This window comes from Platalea leucorodia (genome assembly GCF_965183815.1).
Source record: "Platalea leucorodia genome assembly, chromosome: 2".
Lineage (NCBI taxonomy): Eukaryota > Metazoa > Chordata > Aves > Pelecaniformes > Threskiornithidae > Platalea > Platalea leucorodia.
This window is the reverse complement of record NC_138824.1, coordinates 3,322,297-3,345,362: the sequence shown is the minus strand read 5'-3', so window position 1 is coordinate 3,345,362 and position 23,066 is coordinate 3,322,297. Positions and strand designations below refer to the sequence as shown.

General features: G+C 42.3%; 1 protein-coding gene and 1 long non-coding RNA gene across 5 annotated transcripts; one reads left to right on the top strand and one right to left on the bottom strand.

Annotated features, from left to right (window-relative positions):
• Positions 1-1,073: 1,073 nt before the first annotated feature.
• Positions 1,074-8,736, bottom strand: LOC309586727. Its single transcript, XR_014227422.1, has 3 exons — positions 8,515-8,736; positions 7,703-7,942; positions 1,074-1,599 (listed from the first exon to the last, which is right to left on the bottom strand). It is a non-coding gene; the product is annotated as an uncharacterized lncRNA (long non-coding RNA).
• On the top strand, positions 8,387-22,671 carry THAP12 (THAP domain containing 12). 4 transcript variants are annotated; one of them, XM_082304084.1, is made up of 8 exons: positions 8,451-8,549; positions 10,838-10,942; positions 12,886-13,093; positions 15,468-15,533; positions 15,933-16,053; positions 17,652-17,759; positions 18,787-18,823; positions 19,106-22,671. In XM_082304084.1, exons 3-8 carry the CDS (start codon positions 13,089-13,091, stop codon positions 21,052-21,054), a joined length of 2,286 nt encoding a protein of 761 aa, XP_082160210.1. In that variant the 5' UTR covers positions 8,451-8,549; positions 10,838-10,942; positions 12,886-13,088; the 3' UTR covers positions 21,055-22,671. The 4 variants fall into 4 exon arrangements, with proteins under 4 accessions (XP_082160208.1, XP_082160210.1, XP_082160209.1 ...); XM_082304083.1 differs by having other exon boundaries at positions 10,838-13,093; XM_082304085.1 differs by lacking the exon at positions 15,468-15,533 and having other exon boundaries at positions 10,838-13,093.
• Positions 22,672-23,066: the final 395 nt, after the last annotated feature.

The window sequence follows — 23,066 nt, the reverse complement described above, 5'->3', positions numbered from 1 at the left end:
ACACCTATTTCCAGATCTCCAAGTGCTGTTATTTCCACCTAACTACAGATAAAAATGTTTCTTCCCTGCGATCACTGATGAACATTTTCTCACTTGCAATTTCCCATCGCTCTTCACAGCGGTGTAAATCTCAAGTACTTGAAAACAATTAAGCGGAACAGTAAAGGAAAGTTAGAACAATTTTCCTTCTTTTTTAATGCCTTCCTAAACAAGAACCAGCTGAAGGCAAGTAGCATCATCTCTGCGTCATATAACCTAATAAAAATAAACGTCCTCAGCTTTGCACAAAACTGAGGAAGATGCAGACCAGGGTAGTGCCAGAAGTTGAAGTTTTCCTTTGCAGGTCAGAGACACCACTGCAAACCGGTCTGGAAATGTGTCTTTTAGGTGGATTACTCTGGTCAATAGGAACAGGCAGGACAGCCTCGCCGCTTCCCGGAATAAAATAACCTTTTTGAGGTTTATTCGTCAGCTGTAGCTGCGATGCTCCAGCAGAGGATCAGTTTTATCACATCTGAGGTGTTTAACAGCTGACCCTTATATTTGTAGAATAAATCATTCCGTGAGCAAGAAACTACTAAACCCTCTTTTTTTTAAGAAAATTTGTCTAGTAAGGAGCAGATTTTAGCTAATGTTTTGAGTTTGTGTGCTCTCATACACGCTCTCCAGTGAAATCTCCGCTAACCTTGCAGCTCGGAGAGAGCACAAACACATTTTCTCAGCCCTGCTCAGCAGCTATAGTCATTAAAAATTAGATCAATTTGTTATTTTTTTTAGATCTTTAGGTTTTTTTTTTTTTCAAATGTGGATGAAACTAGCCAACGGGATCAAAAGTTATTATGGGCGAGGTGGACAGACGCACACTGACACTCACGCACATGCATATGTATGTACTCAAGAAAATGGCATACGCTTCATTTCCTTCAGCAGACAGGAGATATAAAAAAATGAGCCGGTTATGTATGAAGTGTCTGAAGCTGCGATTGCTGCGTTTCTGCAGATGTCCTAACATGATTTCCCAGAATACTTCTTATTTTTATTAAGGATGAAGACCCAGACTTGGAAACATGCGAGAGAGGTCCAGAAAGTCCGAAGTCCGCTTGTAGTTCTGGCAGCACCGTTGCCATTTACTTCAGATTAACCTACGATCAATTCTCTATTACCCATAAAAATGGGAGGGCTGAGATACCACGGAGAAAGAAGAAAAACCCCAAACCACATAAATAATGAGTCTTGAAAAGCCTAAGTAACCTGAAGCAAGGCCAGAGCTCTGCAGTGGTTGATCAACCGGGATGGATCCACCAAGGTTGTCCCTGCAGAGACGCGGAGATGAGTCCCAGCGGATGCACCAGAGCTACCGCCGAGCCCAGCAGGCTTTGGTCAGGAGGGTCTTCTGGAGTCACGAAGCCCTAACCGGTCCCAGGAGCAGCACGGATCTTTCCAGCGGATTAAATTAAGGTTATCTGCACTCAGAATGACGGCACGCAGCCAGCCTGGATCTTCTAGCCTCATCCAGGGAGGTCACCCGAACGAGGCTGAGGCTTGACAGCATTTCTTTCTGTCTGATGAACAAACTGTCAAGAGCGTTCCAGTTATATACTAAAAAAAATGAAAATAAAGACAATATGGTTTAGGCTTACTTCATTAATACAGAAAAACGAGTAAGTGTCCCACAGGTGAAATTTTCTCAGTAAATTCATATAAAATAAACAAATTCATTGTGGGTGAAGGAAGAAAACGCCAAATGTGAAAATGCCAGCATTTTTTTCTAGCCTTAGTTGCCTTCCAGACATTAATCACTTTCTTAGTTCTCATTACCTACATCCTCGGGCTCTGAGTCATCAGTTAAGGAAGCCCAAAATTACAGAGCACTCTGACTGTTCAGAAAGCAAAACAAGAGAGAAACTTGCCGATAGCAGCAACTTTTTGTTGTTTCCTAAGGAGGCAATGCTCAAAAGTGTAAAAAACCACAAGGTAAAAGTAATTTGTAATAATCCATTTTATTTTGCAGTTGAGGCAAGCAAAGAACTCACATCATTAAACCAGCTTCAAGCAGTAAATCACTGAATTTTTGTAGCTTGGTGATATTAGGCTGGTGCCATAGCTCTAAATGTGTTAAGAACGGCTCACCCTTAGCTTTCCTGTTACAGCCAGCAGAGATGAAACTGGGACTCATCAGGATCTGCAGGATTCTTCATCTGATGGTGACCTACTGAGCAACCCCAGATGAGTTGTATCACCTCTCTCCTGCCTCCGTTTCCCACGTTTATAAAGCATTTTAAAAACTAATGACAGACGGTGATATACAAAAGCCACGCATTATTATTTATAACAGCATACTGCTGGGTATTCTTTTTAAAAATTTCCTCAATTATATGCATTTAAGCCAAATTTATTCCTCCTTCCAGTAAGGGAAAGAAATACAGTGACCATCAAGCACTCCTACTTTGTATTATGTTCTCTGCGACCTGACATCCTCAAATCCCCCATCAGCTTAAATAATACGATTCTCATCAATTACAGGCACTGGTCTAATTAATTAAACTTTCTGGGCACTTACAGAATAATCTATGTCTCACCACACTTCCTTCTATCCCCTAAGACAATGGAAGAGGGAAGACAATGAGCTGGAGCTTAGAAGCATCGGCGGTGAGCTGGCCCAAGGGAGGAGCGGGGATTTTTTCACGCGGAGAAGGTGATTTGTATGCAGCCCAGGTCAGCAGGACAAAGCTGCGCTTCTCAGCTCTTCGGGGGCTCGTAGGAAACGAGCACAGCAGCCTCGCTGCGGTTCTCGCTGGATTATTAACTGCATCTCCACTCGCATCGCTACAACCTGATTGATACAGACTCTGAAATAATCCTTTTTCTTCAGAGCAGCCTTTCCAGGGTAGAAGAGAGGCACATCAGCTTGGTACTAAACGAGAATCATGCACAGCTACTGCAGCTGCCTCTTTTCTGCCACAAACGGTGAATTTTCAGCTTCCAAGAGTCTTAGGTTGGTATTTTCAAAAGTAAAATTGGAAAATCAAGGAAAAAAATATTATTTATATCAGCCTGCCAGCAATTAAGAAAAGAAGTAAGAAACCCACTACGCTTTTATACTAAGATGAATGCAACACTGTAGGTAATTTAAATTTTTAGGGAATTTAAAGATGGTTTAAAGTATCTTCCATGTCTTGCATAAGAGAGAAATAGCCTGGATTCTAACAGAAGTTAAATTATGTCTTGGCCTTTTTTTATTTTCAAGTTAAATGGCCTAACCAACGGAGTTTCCATTTCTCCTAAGAGGTTATTCAGTGACTCGATACGCTTTCCTGACACAAGCATCTCTATTTTAATTTAATTCTATTGCGCTCAGACCACTCCTAAACTCTCTCTTCCTCCTCAAACGCTTTCCCCGTCGCATTTTTTCTCCTGGTGAAGATAAGAGCAGAAGCCTCAGCAACATTTAGGCGCTGGCAGCTTGCCAGAGGAGCCTTTTATATACAGCCTTGTCAGATACAGAGATTGTCACCCAGGACTATTTGTATTTAATTCCGCAAAGATATTTCAACTGCTTTCACTGAAGATAGCTTTGTGTTGCCAGTTAGTAGAGATTCCTCCCCCCCCGTAAGTAATACATATTATATTCAAAATATGTATTTATTTTACAAATCGTAAGAGCTTCAATGTTGAAAGTACCTAAATTCAGCAAGGCTTAAATCCATCAAAACGCCACCGTGCACCGAGCTGAGCACCTATTTAAACACTTCGCTACACGGAGGCAAAAACTTGATTATATAACCTCAGATAACGAAGAAAAACCTTCATTGTGTCATTCTGCGGCATACCAAAGAGCGAATTAAAGCCAGTACCCTCTGCAATCTAGGGAGGCAGATGCAAACCTCCATCCTCTTTGTAGCGCGCTGTATTGGTGAAGAACGTATAAACTTGCTGGGAAAGAAGCAAAGGCACTTCTCAGAATAGAAAGCGTGGGAATAAGGCAAAGTATTAAAGTTATCGCTACGCTGTGCAAGTTGCATCCTTATCTATGGTCACATACGCGTATTACAAACCATCGGTAACTCTAGCATACTTCTACAATTCGAAGAACACGTCCCAGATTAGCACTTAGCAGAATCCAGCCACACTAGGACCCGATTTGTGTTGTATTTTAGGGGAGCTTGCACGTTTTCCCTCCAGTTGCACTTCCAACCCATCGACAGAGTGTGTATTGCTTGGATGTTCACGACAACTCATCAATGAATGATTTGCTCCTGATTTGGCCTAAAGATTTTTACAAGGCTAGATGGGCTATATAAATGCTGGGGAAGCAAGTGAACGTATCAACTGTAAAGGATTCCATCACTCCGGAGACCAGACAACAAAGGCAGCTCCGCAGACAACAGGATAAACAGTTAATGATCGTAACAACCTAACGGCCAATGAAACTAGGCATTTGCTTATCTGGACAACCACTGACCTTGGTTTTCCTAGCAATACGATCATTTATAAACTCTTTATGCCCAACTCGTTTTGAAGGATCCTATTCATTTTCTGTGCCCTGAATTCAAGACATTCTATTGATCCTGGAACACCTTGTAAACGAAAGTTTACTTAAACATCCAGTATTGTTGCAGGGTGAAAATAGCAACAGAAAAGGAAAGCAAGTTGGTGCTGAGTTTGCAAACCACCATCAGTAACATCTCCGTCACGGCGCAGCCTTCACTGAAACTTCGGGAAAAATTCATGTACTTTTTAAGATGTTGGTCTTAACGCCAGTGGTTAGCAAGGCTCGTGCAGACAAATAAAGATAACCTGTCACCCCTGGGTCGGGGCAAGCAAATAGGGCAAATAAAAAATGACTCAGATTCCTTCACTTTAACTCCTTCATGGTGATATAAATGTCTTTGTCTTTCTGTTAGCATGTGCTGCCCACAGAGCAGCAGGGTAGGCTGTAATCATCTGCTTGGGCTGGCTGGATGCTTCAGAAGCTGCAGGAGCTCAGGCGGAAGCAAGGACTGGACTCGAAGCAGTTGTTTGGAATTTAGAAGGCTGCTTTCCTACACAGGGAGGGAAGCAGCTGTAGGCCAGAATACAGACCACTATGAATAAATCACTTAGTACGGGTCATTTGGAAAGCTGTGCCTGTGTGCAAAACTACATCATCCGGACACAAGCAACACCCTCGCATGTAAGTACAGGGTTGCAAAGCCAACAGCCCTCTGGATTTCCTCATATTGAAGACCTGATACAAAACTTATGAAAACCAGCATTCTTTGAATCAGAATCATTAAAAAACAAAAACAAAACCAAAAAGATCCCAGTGAAACAGGGAAAATGCAATGGGAATTTGGTCTGATAACCCTTGAATATCATCTCAGGCATCGCTAACTTTCATCTGCAAAAAAATAACCCTGAAGGAGGAGCCAGGATGCTGCATTACCCCAACTTAGGGTCGGAGTTAAGTTGCATATTGGTCACTAGTATCGCATACTCCACGTGCACTCACATAGTCTCAGAGGTCCTCGCTCATACAGTGTGCAAGACACAGCTATTCCTCACCTCTGTCTTCTGTTCTCCAGAACTGTAGGCAAACCCTGGCCGTAAGCAACTTGTTTTTCATCCTGTCATTGAGAATTTCAGCAGGTCTCAAAGGGAGCATGGATACAGATCTACAAAAATACCTCTACGGGATCAACCTGATGTCCATTTACTTCTTACAGACAGGTTATCCCAACAACAATGGGGCTGCATGACTTGCAAGAGAATATAATAGCAGTAAGAGTCATGAAAGCATTTCAGACTTCAAATATTCTCTTGCTAATAAACTTTTCATAGCAGGAAACCTGCAGGAGTACACAATCGTACCTAAACAGTACAATCAGAAAATAAAGGCATACTGACTTTCACCCTGGGAAAGAGACATGCTGTTCATTTCCAGAAGTACATTAAAGAGGTTATTTTACAACCACTGTTACGTGATATAGAATCCTGGATTTAAGATACAGCTGACCTTAAAGGCACAGTGGAGAAATAAAGCAATTAAAAAAATCCATGCGAACACACAAAATTCCTTTAAGAATAATTTATCCAGAGAATACAGATTATATGTACAACACTACTAATACGGTCTATAATCCCTATTCAGTGTCAACAGACAACAGAGACACTTGGAAATATATCGTGAGCAATACTTGAATAATCTGGAGGATTATTAAAGACACAAAATCATCAGCATACAAATTATGTGGATACACTTCAAAGGCTACTCTGCAGGAAAAAACAGGGTTTGATGATTTCTGTACTCGATGACAGAGGCTAATTTTTGGAATTTCCAACTAAGTAGTAATGTAAACTAATTTTCTTTAAAAATAATGGGCTTCTTGTAATATTGTTGGGTTTTGAAAATAATGTAGTTCATTTTCTTTCCATTACATAGGAATCACTTAAAAATGAGTCTCCGCATAAAAAACATTATCCAGCAGACTTCAGTAAGTTAACTTTATGCACAAGTCATTGCATCCATTTCATTAGGAAAGCTCATATGCAAATATATACACATTGAGAAGATAACAGCCCTAACATGCTTGTACAGTGATTCAAATGACGCAATATCAACAGAAGCTTCAGTCAGAAGCAGCAGTTCAGAGATATGTGCCATGGTTAATATCTTTTTAATACTGACATCATAATGTTCTGGTTTTGCTTGTTCAGAACCCTAAGGAGTTTCAGCACGCACGCGCTTTTGTTTGGTGAATCAATTCGGACGACAAAAGGCCCTTCAATCTTGGGCAGAAGATACTCACAATTTTCTTATTATTTAAGGGTGAAGAAGTATTTTCTCCTACTGAAACAGGTTTTAAGTATTTTAAAATTCACACTAACATTATGCAATCGTGCTCCTAAACTATTACTGCAATTGAAAATGATCCTGCTCTCTTTTTTGTGTTCCCTTTCATCAGCATGAACATTTATGCAATCAGGTGGCCGTTACCTGAATTAAATCTAACCTAACGGAAAATGAGTGTATTTAAAAAAAAGGTTACTTATCTGATTAACTTCCTTATACAGTTCACTGTATATGAACATTGGCGACTGCCCAGTAAAGTGAAAGCAGCCAGGTGCAGCTAAACTTATCTTTAGCATTGGCTTAAATGACTACTCAAAACAACTTAAAAGGAATGAACTCGGCTACATGCCCGAGTTAGAATTCTGGCAAAGAATTAACACCAAATAAATTGATGTTACTGAAATCACTCCAATGAAATATGTTCTGAGACTCCAAGTCTGAAGGGCACTTGATGACAAGGCTTCCTCGTGGAAAAGACAGCTTTTGTCCTACTCATACTAAATAAAAAAGTTTAGAAGGTTTTAAGCCAGCCAGCAGGAATCAAATGAATAATTTTTTTTGTTGTTTTTCCATTATGCACTTTTTTGAAAACACATATACTTTGGCTATTTCACATATTTGGATTATGCTTCCTAAAGCCCAACAAATCATAGAATCATAGAATCATTAAGGTTGGAAAGGACCTCTGAGATCATCGAGTCCAACCGTTAACCTAACTGCCTGGTCCACCTCTAAACCATGTCCCTAAGCACCATGTCAGGATGCTCTTTATGTGATTTAAAGATATATAAAAGATGTATCAAAGCTGAATTCTTACACCATAGCACTATTACACCTGAAACAATCATCATGTGCCATCGGCATTTATACCTTTCACAGCTGCTGCGTCTACTCCCTCAAACTACCAGCAGGCCGCATTTGGTGAACGAGTCTTTTTCTTCTCCCCAGTCTCCAGTTTGCTGTTTCTTTTTTCTAAGCTTTCTTTCATTTTTACCCGTAACAGGCCTGGCAAAGCCACCACACTAGGTATAATCCCTGTTTGATCACTTTATTGCTTAAAACCCTGGTGGTTTCTCTCATTATCCATCCGGGCTGTGGAGTGACACCTTCCTAAAAAGCAGAACAGAAGAAAACAGACAAGATGTAAAGGTTACCACCTCATTCTACGCCCTAGGTTCGTTTTTAAGGTAAATATACTCAACGGAGCACACGCACGCAGCCGTTACTGTCGCTGCGGGCCGCCCCTGCCCGCCCCCCCCGCGCCTCTGCGCATGCGCGGCGTCGCCGCCGGCCGCTCCGCTGCGCGCAGGCGCGGCGTCACGCCGCGCGCGCTCGGGGCGGCGCCCCGCCCCCGGGGACGCATGCGCACCGCTCCTCCCGGGCCCCGCCGGCCGCCTGGGCGCGGTGCACTGTGGGAAGGAGGCGGCTCTTGTCCCGGCGGAGGGCGGCGGTGAATCCTCCCGGCCGCTCACAGCAGTGTGGAGCCGCTTCCCCCCCCCACCCCCCGCCTTCCTCCCTCCCTCCCTCCCCCCCGTCCTCCTCCTCCTCCACCCCACATACACACACCCCCCCTCCTCCTCCCTCCGGCCCGCGGATTTAAAGGGGCAGCGGCGCCAAGCCGGGGGACCATGCCGAACTTCTGTGCGGCTCCCAACTGCACCCGCAAGAGCACCCAGTCCGACCTGGCCTTCTTCCGCTTCCCCCGGGACCCGGTCAGGTGAGACCCCCACCGCGCACTACCGGCGCCGCCTCAGGAAGGCAGCCCGCGCCGCGGAGGGGCGGGCTGGGGGGGCGGGCCGCGCTCGCCTCTCCCCTCAGGCCCCGCCGGCCCGCAGCGCTCCGCTCCGCCTGAGGAGACACCGCGGCGGGGAGGCGCCTCCCTCCTTCCCTCCCCCTTCCCGCGCAACCCCTCTCCGCGCCTCCTCACCTAGGCGGGGCGGGGCGGGGGGGGGAGCCGCCGCGCTACGGGACGGGGAGGGACGGGGGTGTGAGGGGCCGGCGGCCGCCCGGAGCTGCCGGCTCTCCTGGCGGAGGCCGCCCCGGCTGTGGCGCCGGGAGGGCGGGGCTCCGCGGGACCCCGCGGCCTGCGGCGGGGAGGCGGGAGAGGCGCTGCGCATGCGCGGGTGCGGCCGCCTCTTCCCTCCCCGGGGGGTGCGTGGGAGTGAGGGTGATGGGTGGCGGTGCCGCTCCGGGGGGCGGCGAGTGGGGGGCCGAGGGGCTGCCTGGCCGTGAGAGGAGTGGGGGGCCGAGGGGCTGCCTGGCCATGAGGGGAGTGGGGGGCCGAGGGGCTGCCTGGCCATGAGGGGAGTGGGGGGCCGAGGGGCTGCCTGGCCATGAGGGGAGTGGGGGGCCGAGGGGCTGCCTGGCCATGAGGGGAGTGGGGGGCTGAGGGGCTGCCTGGCCGTGAGGAGAGTGGGGGGCTGAGGGAGTGGGGGGCTGCCTGGCTGTGAGGGGAGTGGGGGGCTGAGGGAGTGGAGGGCTGCCTGGCCGTGAGGGGAGTGGGGGGCTGAGGGAGTGGAGGGCTGCCTGGCCGTGAGGGGAGTGGGGGGCTGAGGGAGTGGTGGGCTGCCTGGCCATGAGGGGATTGGGGGGCCGAGGGGCTGCCTGGCTGTGAGGGGAGTGGGGGGCTGAGGGAGCTGAGGGGCTGCCTGGCCGTGAGGGGAGTGGGGGGCCGAGGGCCTGCCTGGCCATGAGGGGAGTGAGGGGCTGCCTGGCCATGAGGGGAGTGGGGGGCTGAGAGAGTGGGGGGCTGCCTGGCCATGAGGGGAGTGAGGGGCTGCCTGGCTGTGAGGGGAGTGGGGGACTGAAGGGCTGTCTGGCCATGAGGGGAGTGGGGGGCTGAGAGAGTGGGGGGCTGCCTGGCCATGAGGGGAGTGGGGGGCTGAGAGAGTGGGGGGCTGCCTGGCCATGAGGGGAGTGGGGGGCCAAGGGGCTGCCTGGCTGCGAGGAGTGTGGAATGGTGTGAGTGAGTGCCTGGCTGTGAGGGGGCTTGAGGGAGCGAGGGCTGCCCGGCTGTGAGGGGTGTGGGAGGGCGTAAGGGGGTGCATATCTATTCGGGGTGGGGGGCAGCGATGGGATGTAAGGCTGTTAGAGGTGTGGGGCAGCTGGAGGGGTGCAGGAGCAATGGGATGAGGCAGGGGAACCCATGCATCCTGGGGAGCTCACACAGGGCCAGCACTGGTTCAGGTGGGGGAAGTCTGTCAGTCGTACTGTGTGCACTGAGGTGATGTGGCGCTGGACGACGAGGTGTGTGCGTGACAAATAGGACACTGGTGTGACAGGCAGCTGTCACAGGGTTGCAAGGATGATGGTTGGTGGTGAAGCATCATGAGCAACAGCAGAAGTAATGGGATATTCAAGTTCCCAATGGGTGAAGAGCAGGAATGGCGCGCTGGTAGAGCAAGAACTGTGTGAGTGACAGGCTGTGGACAATACTATGAAAAACAAACCATGCACTTAGATGTAGAAACCCCCATGTAGAAGCTCACCTTTAAATCTAGATAATGGTCTTAAAATCATTTGACTTAACTTGCTCCTCACAATTTTGAAAGGTGCATAGGTGCTAGAGCAATACCAGTTATCTCTCTCCTAACAGTAGGTAGTTAAGGCTGAAATTATTGACGATTTACACATGTAAGTCGCTTGCTTCCTTCCTTGACGCTGCTTGACCTGATTTTTGGAAAAAATCAAAACCCATGGGAATTGTGGGTACATAGTTTTTTCTAAGAAAACAATCCCCTGTAAGTGATTTCAGAAGAAGATACAAAAAGCTCATATAGGTAGTAGCTGCTGCTTAAAGCTGTGTTTTTGCATGTCGTCAAGCTCTCCTGGGTGAATGCAACGCCTTGCGTTAAAGCTGGGATAACCAGACCTCCTCCTGATGCCCACACACCGCAAGGTTTTTAGTACGATCCATATTGCATATGTTTACACGTTCAATGAAAACTGAAATCAAAATAGTTGATTGCCTACTCTTAACCTTTCATTTGTGCGATTCACTCCTAGCGTTGTCTCTTTCCATGCTCCGTCCTGTGAGAGCCACGGGTTCTTACACAGTCAAATGTGTGGAACTGAAGAGATTTGGTGCTGTCTGAACTTCAGTCTTAATTTGTAAGGAGTCCATGCTGTAAAATCTGGGTCATGTCAAGTTGTGCAAAATTGGTCAATACGTGACAGTTGTATGAAGAAAATACCCCCTTCAGTTTATACTTTTTCTATTGAAAGACATTTTGAATGAATGTTTTCCATGGTAGCAATACAGAGATATATCAAAAAATATGCAGTTAATTAAACAATGCACTAATTTTAAAGATTTATTTTTTTTTTTAACTGTATTTCGGAATTAGACTAGTACTACTTTTAACCACCATTTGTGGAAGTTTAGAAATAAAAACCTTTGGAAAAAAAACAATGCGTGTCAGCTACTATGAGTTGGAACAATCTAGATTTATGGATGTTTCTTTTGCAAGCATTAAAGCAGATCGCAGACGTGGTTTTGGGAAGCATGTGCTGGCTTACATTTCTACAGTGTGTGAGTAAGCATGCTTTCTGAGTGCATAGCTACTTCATAATCCCTTTGAAGTAGTTCAGGCTAATACGATTAATGTTCCTGTAACAGAATAGTAGAAAGTAGAGTTAAAATTGATCCTGAAGGATCATTTAGACCTTTCCACTGTCCAAAGGAAGGATAAGCTAGACCTAAACTGTTTCTAGCTTCTTTGTCGTGCTCTTAAAAACATGGAGCGACGAAGATGACACTCGTAAGTTCTCTACAAGTCTCCCCCCCAATATCCTACACCTTTCTGAGTTAAACCGATGTTAAAATGTCGGAAGTCGATCATATATTCTGTTTTAACAACAGCATTTGAAGACTGGTAAATCCATGCAGCCTTTTGGCTTTGTAAACGGGAGGATGTTAGTGGTTTATTCTCCTGTTTGAACTCTGGCAGTCTTCTGCGGTTGTAAATGACAATGTGTCGCTTGTACTGCTTGCTGTCATAGAAACCTCTTACCGTTCTAGGTCAGGCTGGTCTGGCGAGCAAAGTACTTTATGCCAAGAATGCGGTGTTTGCACTTGGCAGCTTACAGTGAGGAAGTTGAGTATCACGGTATTAGAATACGTCTTTTTAAAAATTAAAATTTATTTTTAAAAATTGTTGATGAGAAATACGTAGTCCCAGGTAAATTCTCTGTACTACCTTACTGCTTTCATTTTTTCCACAATAACTGAATAATTGCCTTTACGTTTTCCCAATTCAGTGCTAAGCAGTTCCAGTTAGGCATTCCAAGTCTGATCTTTTGAGTGTTAGCAAGTCTGTGAGAGCTAACCCGTTAGTTAAAGCTAGCTTCATTTATTGTCACTACCTGAGAAAACGAGAAGGGGTGCACAGATTAGGCTTTGAAAAAGAACCCGATGCATTTAATGGATTGTACGTAGTCTTTTCATATCAAACATTAGTGTAAATAGCCTCTGTTACCCCAATAAGGACGCATATTTTATAGTTTTATACAGTACAGGCAGTGATCCCCACAGTGAGATCTGTCTGTTTAACCCTCATTCTGACTCTGTTCGTTACGGTGGTTTGAGTAAGGTGAGGCGTGAGTATTTAGAACAAAGTACTTCTTAAGCAAAGAGATGCTGTTCTCCTGCAGCTGACCGATATTGAGGCAACAGAAACGGGTTACACTCTATCCGCACCTAAATAAAATGCCATTTGAGCTTCCATGAGATGTCAGCAGATCTCTGAAAATATAAGGTTTGTAAGTGAGGAAAACCTTCTTAAAAGCTAATGAGCGATACCTAAGCAGTGGTGTAACACATCGCATTGAAATGGCGCTTAATTTGTGCCAGATATTTTGCAACTAAAGCGCTTGTGCAACAGTATACGGTGTGCGTTAGATGAACACTAAAAAAAACGGAGAAAATTTGATACATAGTTTTACTCTAAAATCTTTTTAATTGCTGCTTGGATAATACCATGCAGAGCTTTGCTGGGTGATTTCAGGGCTCTGACCTCCTTTCTCTTTGTTCTTCCATTCCTCGTTCCTCGGAGAGCATTCGGTTTGGAGCCAAACTCATAGCAAGACTGAAGGGCTGAGTTCAGACTCAGATGGAGCTCACGTGTTTGAGTCCAGTCACATAACCTCCACCATCTCCGTCTGGTCCTGTAGCTACCTGAGAAAATGTCAGCGCTCCAGCCTTTGCCAGTAGAGTTTCCTAGATGTCTAGAGCTCCGATTACTGATCCGCTGCTCCGATGGGGTGAGGAGCTTGGCGCCCGTGTCTGATCAGGAGCCGCAAGCTGGGGCTCTGCGTGCCAAGGGCTTCTTGCGAATCGTGTGCTCAGACAGCGTTGCCTTCGGCACAAAAGGCAGCGGCCACAGCCACTTTTATGTAACTGTAGAAGAATTTGGGAAGGGAGAGGAATATTGGGTGGTTAATTTAATCTTTGTGAGACTCATTTTCCAAGTAAGTCCCCTCTGAAGAGCTCATGGCGTCTTTTGCCATCACTCATTACTCTTGATCTGGTCCCTAGCTATTACGAGTATCTACTTAACTTGTTCTCTGGTTGGCAGCAGCATCAGAGGTGAAGGGATTCAGGCTGATTTTTGTCTTTCCTTGACAACTGTCTGCCAGTTCTAGATGCACCATCGCTGCCACCGGTTAGTGCCCGTGTGGTTGCCTGGAGGCGATTCAGAGGAGTTATCCTCATGTTCAAAAACCCAGCTCTGACTTTGCTCTCTGGCAGTCTTCCTCGGCTTCCCTGGGTCACTGAGGGAGGCAGGTGAGACCACTAGGGTCAGGCTCTTCCTCTGGATACCCCTCTGGACTGAAACCCTCCCCACTGGCTATAGGGAGGCTCATCAGCCTGATGCGATCACCTTTAATGAGTTATCTAGTAATCAGCACCCACTCAGAAAGTACGAGAGCCGGTTTCAATATAATCTGTATGCTAAAGATCCCCCATATGAAAAGACCGTGTTTATACCGTTTGGTTAAATGAAGAACGCTCTCCTGTTTTCTTATTGGTGTGATTGCACTGTCCAGGCAAGAGAACGAGATCTGTGGTGCCAAAAAACTGAGCAAGAAACAGTATTTTTTTTTCTTATTATTATTTTAAGTCATTGTTAAGGATACTATGAGTAGATCTATGAGAACAATATTAGAAATGATCCCTGTTTTATGGCACTTGCTGTTACTGTTATTTTGATATTTTGCATGAATGAAAAATTAAGACGCACAAACGGTCCAGCCAGCAGAGATCAGAATCCAGGATTCCCCCCTTTCCTCTTCGCAGTCGCCCTTTATTGCGCTCAGTTAAAGTAGGGGTGATGGTGAATCCACTCAGAGCTGTGGATTTCCTCATTTGGGCGGCCCACCAAAACATCTGGCGAGACAGCCTTCATTCCTAAATTGTTGAATAATCACTAATTATTTTTCTCCCTCCTCGCTCCTGTGAGCAATAATTCTGCGTTTGCAGTCAAAAATAATAAAAAAAATTGCTTTCTTATAACTTCTAGCTGTTTCTTGTGTCGGGACCCCTCTTCTTTTTTATTTAGGAATGAAAAAGAAGATTTAAAGCCTTTTGTTTTTAAGTGGACCGAGTCATTTTTTCCACTTTCATGAATTTCAGCAACGATTGGCTTGTGGGAAGATCTCCCCCACTTTGCCCTACTGAAATAGGCTCTTCATGTAACTTCTCTGTGTAGGTTCCTGGAACTTTGTGGACATTGCCAACATGTACCAATTAAAAAAAAACCCAACCCAACACTTTAAAATATGAGTCTGTGTTGAAAAGTATGTAGCAAAGTGATGGAGTGTGAAGTAAAATAAGTCGCTGAGACTGTAGTGAAAGTTCCTTCTCCTTTTTGCTGTAGAATTATTGTGATGTTACTGTAATTCTATATAATGTAGTTGTCTCTGGCGTTCTTGAATTTGTCTGGGGAAAGATTTGCCCTCGGAGGAATGGGAGCTTGTGTAACCACTCTGTACAGTTAGGATAATGAACAAATCCTCCGTCGTGTTCATGTGAAGGTTTTTAGTCATCTGTACTGCATGTTTTTGACTCAATGTTTACTTATGTGCTGTTGTAAATTGGTGTCTCTGTGATGCCACGAGGTGTAACCAAGTGCATTAAAATAATGCAGCTTCAGAGGATTATTTTTACAGGAAGGAAATCTCTTTTTTTTTTAAAAAAAAAATAGAACACTTTTAAATACAGAGATATCAATAGCTGTTGGAGTCTTGTTGATTTACATATGTATTTTTACTGCACAAATAAAATAGTGGATGAGTTTTACTGGAGTAGCTGTGCAGAATAAGTATAGACTGATGCATGGTGTTGCTCAAAAATCCATAGCTAGAAAGTGATTGCATGGACCCCGTTGGGGGAAGTACAAGCTGATTAATGCATTTGCATCAATTACTGCAAGTGATTTACTCACCAGAGGAAATAGTATCTTGCATACCTAAAAGGAGCCCAATTAGCAGGGGAAATGTTTCTTTAGCTTTGTGTTCTATCTTGGAGAGCTAATCCAAAGCAGAAGTAAATTGTAAAAATATGCATCTAACAAAAACTTCAGGCATGTGAGCACTGTCTGTAGAATGATTGCTTTTTTTATTTTTATTATTTCAGTTTTCAAAAATCTACTCTAAACTCCCCAATGGCCACAATAAATAAGAAGAATGCTGTATTTTGGAGGTAGGCAGAGAAGACAGCTATTTTAATCGCTGCCTTCAAAAGCTTTATGACTTTCGTCTACAAGCCCGTCTCATTTAACTTTTCTTTTTAAGATTAAATTCTTAAGAATGAAATGGTCAGGTTTCATGAGCAACTGCGTTACAATCTGGTGTGTGTGAGACAAAGGCAAGACTGCATAAATTAAGGGAAAAGATTCCTGAATTTGCTGGGGTGGTAGTAAGTGGTGAGCAAAAGGAGAAAAAACAAATTTTTAACATGATTTCGTGGTACGTTGCAACAGAAGGTGCACAGAACTTTCCTTAGCCCTGCATAAAGGGCAGGGCTCACTGGACTCCGACTTTGAGTACGGTTTGGAATTGTTTTGTCTTAAAACTAGCTAATTCTTTTGCTTACGTGCAGATGTCAAAGATGGGTAGAGAACTGTCGAAGGGCAGATTTAGAAGATAAAACTCCAGATCAACTCAACAAGCATTACAGATTGTGCGCTAAACATTTTGAGACTTCTATGATATGTAGAAGTGTAAGTAAAACCAAGCATTTGTTTATTGCATCTTGCAAAATACGACTAACGTTTTTCATTGGAATGTTGCATTTTAATCTTTGATCTCCTGCGTAACTGGTCCTTGGGAAAATTAATCTCTTAGTCTTAATGGAGATCATTGTCATGGTCCAGGGTACTGCACAGCCTCGCAGATGTTGGCACAAAGGATGAAGTGGAAATGAGCAGTTGGGGAAAAGCAGGGCTGCTCCTGCCGGTTTAATATGTTTGTGGAGCCCTGGTCTTCATTGCAGTTCTTTCCTCATGCAAAGCAATGCTCATTTTGTTTATTGTCACTAGATGTTACAACATTATATAAATTTATTGGGTGTAAGTATGTGAGTTTGCATACTTCTAATTATTTAAAATCATTAATGTGCTGTTACGAAGTGTGTACGTGGTTATGCATGGTTATGATTCAGTTAAATTACACTCTGTTGTGGCCAAGAGATTTAAACATTCTTTGCATCTGTCAAGCTTTTGGTTCCTGGTATGTTTTATCCAGCTAAAATCATGGCACTGTTTCCTGTTAATGAAATAATAGCTTTCAGTTCTTGTTAACAGGATAACGCTGATTCTAACAGCTTATGTAACAGTAGGACATGGTGGATTTGGGGCTTTGTGTCATGTTTTAATATCCAGGCTGAATTTTACATTGATACATAGGCAAAATCAGTCCTTTAGTTATGAAGGATAATTAAAATACGCAGGCCAGACTTTGAGCTCCTGGTGGTATTACACACGATTAGCCAGCATCCCAGAAACAAACGAACAAATGAATGTTGGAAGTAATTCTGAATCTGAAATGAAACTTTATGAAACTCAGTTTGTTTAAAATATATTTCAATCTAATGACAGGTATAAATATAATCAGTTAAAATTCTGTATTTACTGGAAGTGACCCAGTTTAGACGACATACGTTTACAATATATCCAAATATACAGTTTTACTTAAAATATTTTTCTTTACCTGCTGGAAACATTTACATGACCATCTAGAAGTCTTTTCTTTGTCCTGCTCATTTGGCAGATATATTTCCCTTCAATATGATCTTTCACGTTAGTGTTTTGTGGAATTCATAAGTCTACATAAAGAAGCAGTTGAATATTGTTATTGTGAAGATGGTTGTGTGGTTGTTTCTAGAATTGTGAAATAAGTGATAAAAACCAAAACTCAATAGTAACAAAAGGTTTCCTTTCTGAAGCATAGATGTCTTTTTATCCAGAAAAAAAAGGTCATAATATTACAGTATTATTTATTGCATCTGGGGTCTTTGATGTGAGGATAATGGGGATAAAGTGTTTGTGGTTTGGGTTGGGGTGGGGTGGGGGGCTTTTTTTAAATATCTCTCTTCTCATTTTCAGTGTTCTCTTGATACCTCACGATGTGAATTGCATAGCATAGCTTTCTCTTCAATTTGAAACATCAGAAAGTGAAAATTACTTTTTTTTTTTAAAAAAAAAGGTAGAAAAAAGAAAAGGAGGGGAGGCGTGGCATCTGAAATTCCAGGGGCTTTTTGTGCACACGCAGTGAGATCTTCCCAAAGATATCCCTAATCTAGGTGTCCTTCTTCTTACAGAGCCCTTACAGAACGGTTTTACGGGATAATGCTGTGCCAACTATATTTGATCTCACGAGTCACTTGAACAATCCCCACAGCAGACATAGGAAAAGGATAAAAGAGCTGGTAAGTTTTTAATGTAAGACTATTTTTTTTTTTTTTTTTAATATTGAAACAATAAAGGCAAGTAAGTTCATGTGAAACTTTTGTATAAAAATGTCAATAATATAAGCACTTGAATGTTTGCATTTTCTGTACTGCCTATTCTGGTATCTTTTTGTTGATTATAAGTGAAATGCCCAAATATTATGCTGCTAAAAATTTTACCTACTAAGGAAATTTGAATGAAATAATCTGGAAAATGAAATGTACTGATCCAGAGCTGATTCTGTCTTCCAAAGAAAGTGCATGGCTTCCTTTTTCTTGTTATTACAGCGCTAACTGAATATGAGTTATGCATAGTAACCTGGAATTCTTGCTACGTCTTGATTGTGATCTTCAGTTCACCTGTTTAACTTCTGAAGTCTGCACCAATTCAGACATGCTTGGTTTAGCCTATTGTTCTGAAAAGATGATCCATGTAAAAAACCAAGATCAAGCAGGTTTTTGTAGAATTGTGTTTTGTCGATACCTCTTTTGTGTCATTTATAGAAAAAGTGTCTCTAGGTCTCTGTGGTTATAAGGATACTGACAATTAAGAGGAAGTCAACTCCGAAATTCTGCTTATATGTTGGAAAATCACAGACAATTTCTAAACGAGTTGGACTGAGTCTGTTTATTGACTAAGATAGAGTTAAAAACGGTTCTGTCTGCTGGCAGCACATGTTCAGATTGAAAGAGAATTCTTTAGTGGAATCTATTTACTGATAATTACAAAATACATATTGAACAAATTCCTAATATAAGTATGGGAATCTTAGCAGTAGCAGCAAACTATTCTCATGTAGTTAGTAGCTATGTGTTGTGGCAGCAATAAACTACCTGAAGAAACATCCTTCTCTTGGACTTTCTAGCACTTTTTGGTAAATATTAACACTCTTAAAATGGTCTCATCTACAATATTTGTATCTGATCTTGATGTGTTTTAATATTTTAAGGTCATGTGCTAGACATTATCATCAATATAAGGTTTTTTGGTTTTTTGTTTTTTAAGAGTGAAGATGAAATAAGAACACTGAAGCAACAAAAAAGTAAGTGAAATAATTGAATTCATAAAAAAACTTTGTTTACTAAGGCTGACAGGGTAATGCAGGACACACAACTGTAAGTTTATATGTATCAGGAGGATAATTGAGTTGCTGCTTGATTCAAACAGCCAGTCTAAACTCTTTCCGAAATACTCATTCATTTTTAAACTGGAAACATTCTTTTCTGGACTCCAGTAACTTAAAGGTAATGGGGACAGTAGGGAAAAGCAACTGTTAGGTTTTATTCATGTTACCTTGACACTTACAGTATTTTACCTTTTGTAGTTGATGAAGCCTTTGAACGGGAACAGGCAACTCAAGAATTGAACGAAAGCAATCAACAAAATACTGTCTCGGAGGAAGGAGGGGAGGAACAAGAGGAAGAAGCTGTCCCCTTAACACTGGAAGAAAGAGAAAACAAAGATTACCTTAAATCTTTGTTTGAAATTTTGATCCTAATGGGTAAACAAAATATTCCTTTGGATGGCCATAGTGTTGATGAGCTTCCAGAAGGTATTTTTACTTCAGATAACTTTCAGGCTCTACTGGAATATAGAATAAATGCTGGAGATGAAGTTCTGAGGAAACGATTTGAGATGACTGCAGTCAATCTTGAGTATTGTTCGAAAACTCAGCAGAAACAAATGCTTGAGATCTGTGAAAGCTGTGTTAGAGAAGAGACGCTGAGGGAAGTAAGAGACTCACACTTCTTTTCTATTGTCACCGATGAAGTAGTAGACATAGCGGGAGAGGAACATTTGCCAGTGTTGGTGAGATTTGTTGATGATTCTCATAATCTAAGAGAAGAATTCATAGGCTTTTTACCTTATGAGGCTGATCCTGAAATTTTAGCTGTAAAGTTCCACACGACTATTACTGAAAAGTGGGGTCTAAACATGGAGTACTGCCGAGGTCAAGCCTACATCGTCTCCAGTGGGTTTGCTTCGAAAATGAAAGTTGTGGCTACAAGACTCCTGGAAAAGTATCCACAAGCTGTGTATACGCTGTGTTCCTCTTGTGCCTTAAATGTTTGGCTGGCAAAATCTGTCCCTGTAGTTGGTGTTTCCATTGCATTAGGAACAATCGAAGAAGTTTGCTGTCTTTTTAATCAGTCTCCGCAATTACTAGTAGAACTGGACAACACAATTTCTGTTCTTTTTCAGAACAATGAGGAGAAGGGTAACGAGCTGAAGGAGATCTGCCGTTCTCAGTGGACGGGCAGGCATGATACTTTCGAGGTTTTAGTGGACCTCATGCAGGCATTGGTACTCTGCTTGGATGCGGTAAGCAGTGACTCATCCGTCAGGTGGAACAACTTTATTGCCGGTCGAGCGTTTGTACTTTCAAGTGCATTAACAGATTTTGACTTCATTGTCACTATTGTAATTCTGAAAAACGTTCTGTCTTTTACGAGAGCATTCGGAAAAAACCTCCAAGGACAAACATCAGATGTGTTCTTTGCAGCTAGCAGCTTAACAGCAGTGTTGCATTCTCTAAATGAAGTGATGGAGAATATTGAAGTTTACCATGAATTTTGGTTTGAGGAAGCAACAAATTTGGCTGCGAAACTGGATGTACAAATTAAACTCCCAGGAAAATTTCGCAGGGCACAACAAGGTAACTTGGACTCTCAGGTAACATCAGAAAATTACTACAAAGAAATCCTTAGTGTCCCCACAGTGGAGCACATTATTCAAGAATTAAAAGACATATTCTCAGAACAACATTTAAAAGCTCTTAAGTGTTTATCGTTGGTGCCCTCTGTCATGGGGCAGCTCAAATTCAATACATCTGAGGAGCATCACGCTGACATGTACAAAAATGACTTGCCGAATCCAGACACGCTTTCTGCTGAGCTTCATTGTTGGAGAATCAAGTGGAAGCACAGAGGAAAAGATATTGAACTTCCAGCTACTATTTATGAAGCGCTTCACTTGCCTGACATAAAGTTTTTCCCTAATGTTTACGCGTTGCTTAAAGTCTTGTGCATACTTCCAGTGATGAAGGTGGAGAATGAAAAATATGAAATAGGACGAAAGCGTTTAAAGGCATACGTGAAAAACACCTTGAGAGAGCAAAGGTCAAGCAACCTAGCTTTGCTGAACATAAACTTTGATATAAAACATGACTTAGATTTAATGGTGGACACCTACATTAAACTCTATCCATATAAAGTGGAATTTCAAGAAGACTTTATTCCCTCAAACAACTCTGAAGTAACAGAAGAGGCTTAATTTTTTAAGCTCTAACCAATCTGTTGAAACAGCTTTTTCTTAATTAAGTTTCAATGCTAAGAAAAAAAAAACTGTGAAATCTATAAAATCACTGCAATTGTATTTCCATTTTAGGTCTCGAACTGAAGGAGCTGTGGTCAGCGACCCAAATTACATTTTGTTAGTCTGCATTAAATGTGTTACGCGAACAAAACCAAGCCTGAAAATAAGCCCGTGCTCTTGGCAGAGATGCTTTCTGCATCTGATTGACTTAACTAGGTGCTCGTTTACTTTATTGCATCTTGGAAAAAGTACATTGTGATTGTAGATCTGATGGGGCTGTTACATATTCGCTCATGAATTAGGATAAGAAAAAAAAAACTCAAAATGTTGAAAGGAGTATAATCCATTTCAGTTCTGTTACTTAGGATTTTATTCTTTTTGAAAACTTTTTATAAAAAAAAAAAAAAAAAGAAGTCTTTGATGTATATTTAATTGGCGTTTTGGAGAGTGGCTGCAGCTATTGCACGATCCCCGTGCTGTGGACTGTTCTCGGGTAAGGTGAATGTTAGTGGTATAGAGGTACGTTTACGGTTTCATTGGAAGAGTCAACCTCTTTAATCTCTCGATGACTGTTTACATTCCTTTGTGTGAGACACAAAACTTTTTTTTTTTTCCTTTAGGCTTTTAGCAGGCATGGCAGGAGTACTGAAATTCCTAAAAGACACTAAAATCTTAAAATTTATTCCACAAACCTTTAAATCTCTTCGTTCCACCCTGACTCTGACACAAACCCGTGCATCTTATTGTCTGTTTATTTGTAAACTCACCCAGGAAAGATTAAAATAAGAGTTTGTTGTTTGTCTAGAAGTAAGATTGAAAATATTGCTGTTATTTTTGGCAAGAATGAAACATTTTTGTACAGTTTATTGCAATTTAAAATAAAATGTGAATTGCTTTTTACATAGTATTGAATTTCTTAGTAAAGCTGTGCCTCTTTGAGAATGTGTATTCTTTTGTAAGGTACCTTTTAGTTTTGGCAATTTTATCTCCGTTGTTTTTGCGATTCTAGTGAATGGCATTGTCTTAAGACAGGAACCTTTGTGTAATAGCACTTCTGATCTGTATGTTCTGCTGCAGGTTTTTTTAAAATATTTGGAGATAGCACTAAATACAGTGCTTTTAATTGTCAAGTTCTGTCTAACTGCAAGAGGTAGAAATAGCTTGAAATGGTTGAAAAGTTAAGTTTTGCAGCTATCCTGATGCATGCCAATTTTATAACTTATTTACAGTTGTCCTTTGGTGTACTTTCAAGTTGCAGTGGGAAAGACCCCCAGCAACAGAAAATTGAATGATTGTGCAGACTATGACAAATAGTTCTTTATGTTTTAGTAGAGTTAAACAATAAGAATAAATTTGGAAAAAACCCACCAGCCTTTACTAAGTAAGATTAGATATTAAAGTGGCTATGTACATCTTAAGAAATGCTTTCAGGAGCTTTTGTTTACATTGGAGCAGTAAAAATTACTCTTAAAAAGTATTATCTTTTCTTTCCACTGCTATTTGTATATGCTTTCCGGCATGCTTTCATGTTAATGCAATTGTTGCCTCGATCAGTAAAAAGTGTTTTAGCTAACAACTTGCTCTGTTCCTCTGAATATATGAAAATAGCCCAAATCTATGTTAATGCTATAAAAAAGAGGCTTTTTTTTTTTTTTAATTAGAAGTCATATGGAAAATTGTCTTTTTTAAAGAAGATCTCAATTACAATTTTAATAGAACAAATAAATAAAAAAATCTTTCCTATCCTGGGAATGCCTGCGAGTTCCTCTGCTAAACACCACCGTGCGAGGTGGTGGTGAGCTCTGAGCCTGTGAGCCCCAAACCAGTAAAGTCAGGCTGGATGAGCCCAGGCTTACGGGCGTAATCGGAGAAGGAAAATTGATACCCAATTGGCCAAAAGAGCTGAAGGCTACTTTCTGACTGTGTAAATGAGATCTTTTTGACCGATGTACTGAGACAAATTGAAGAAG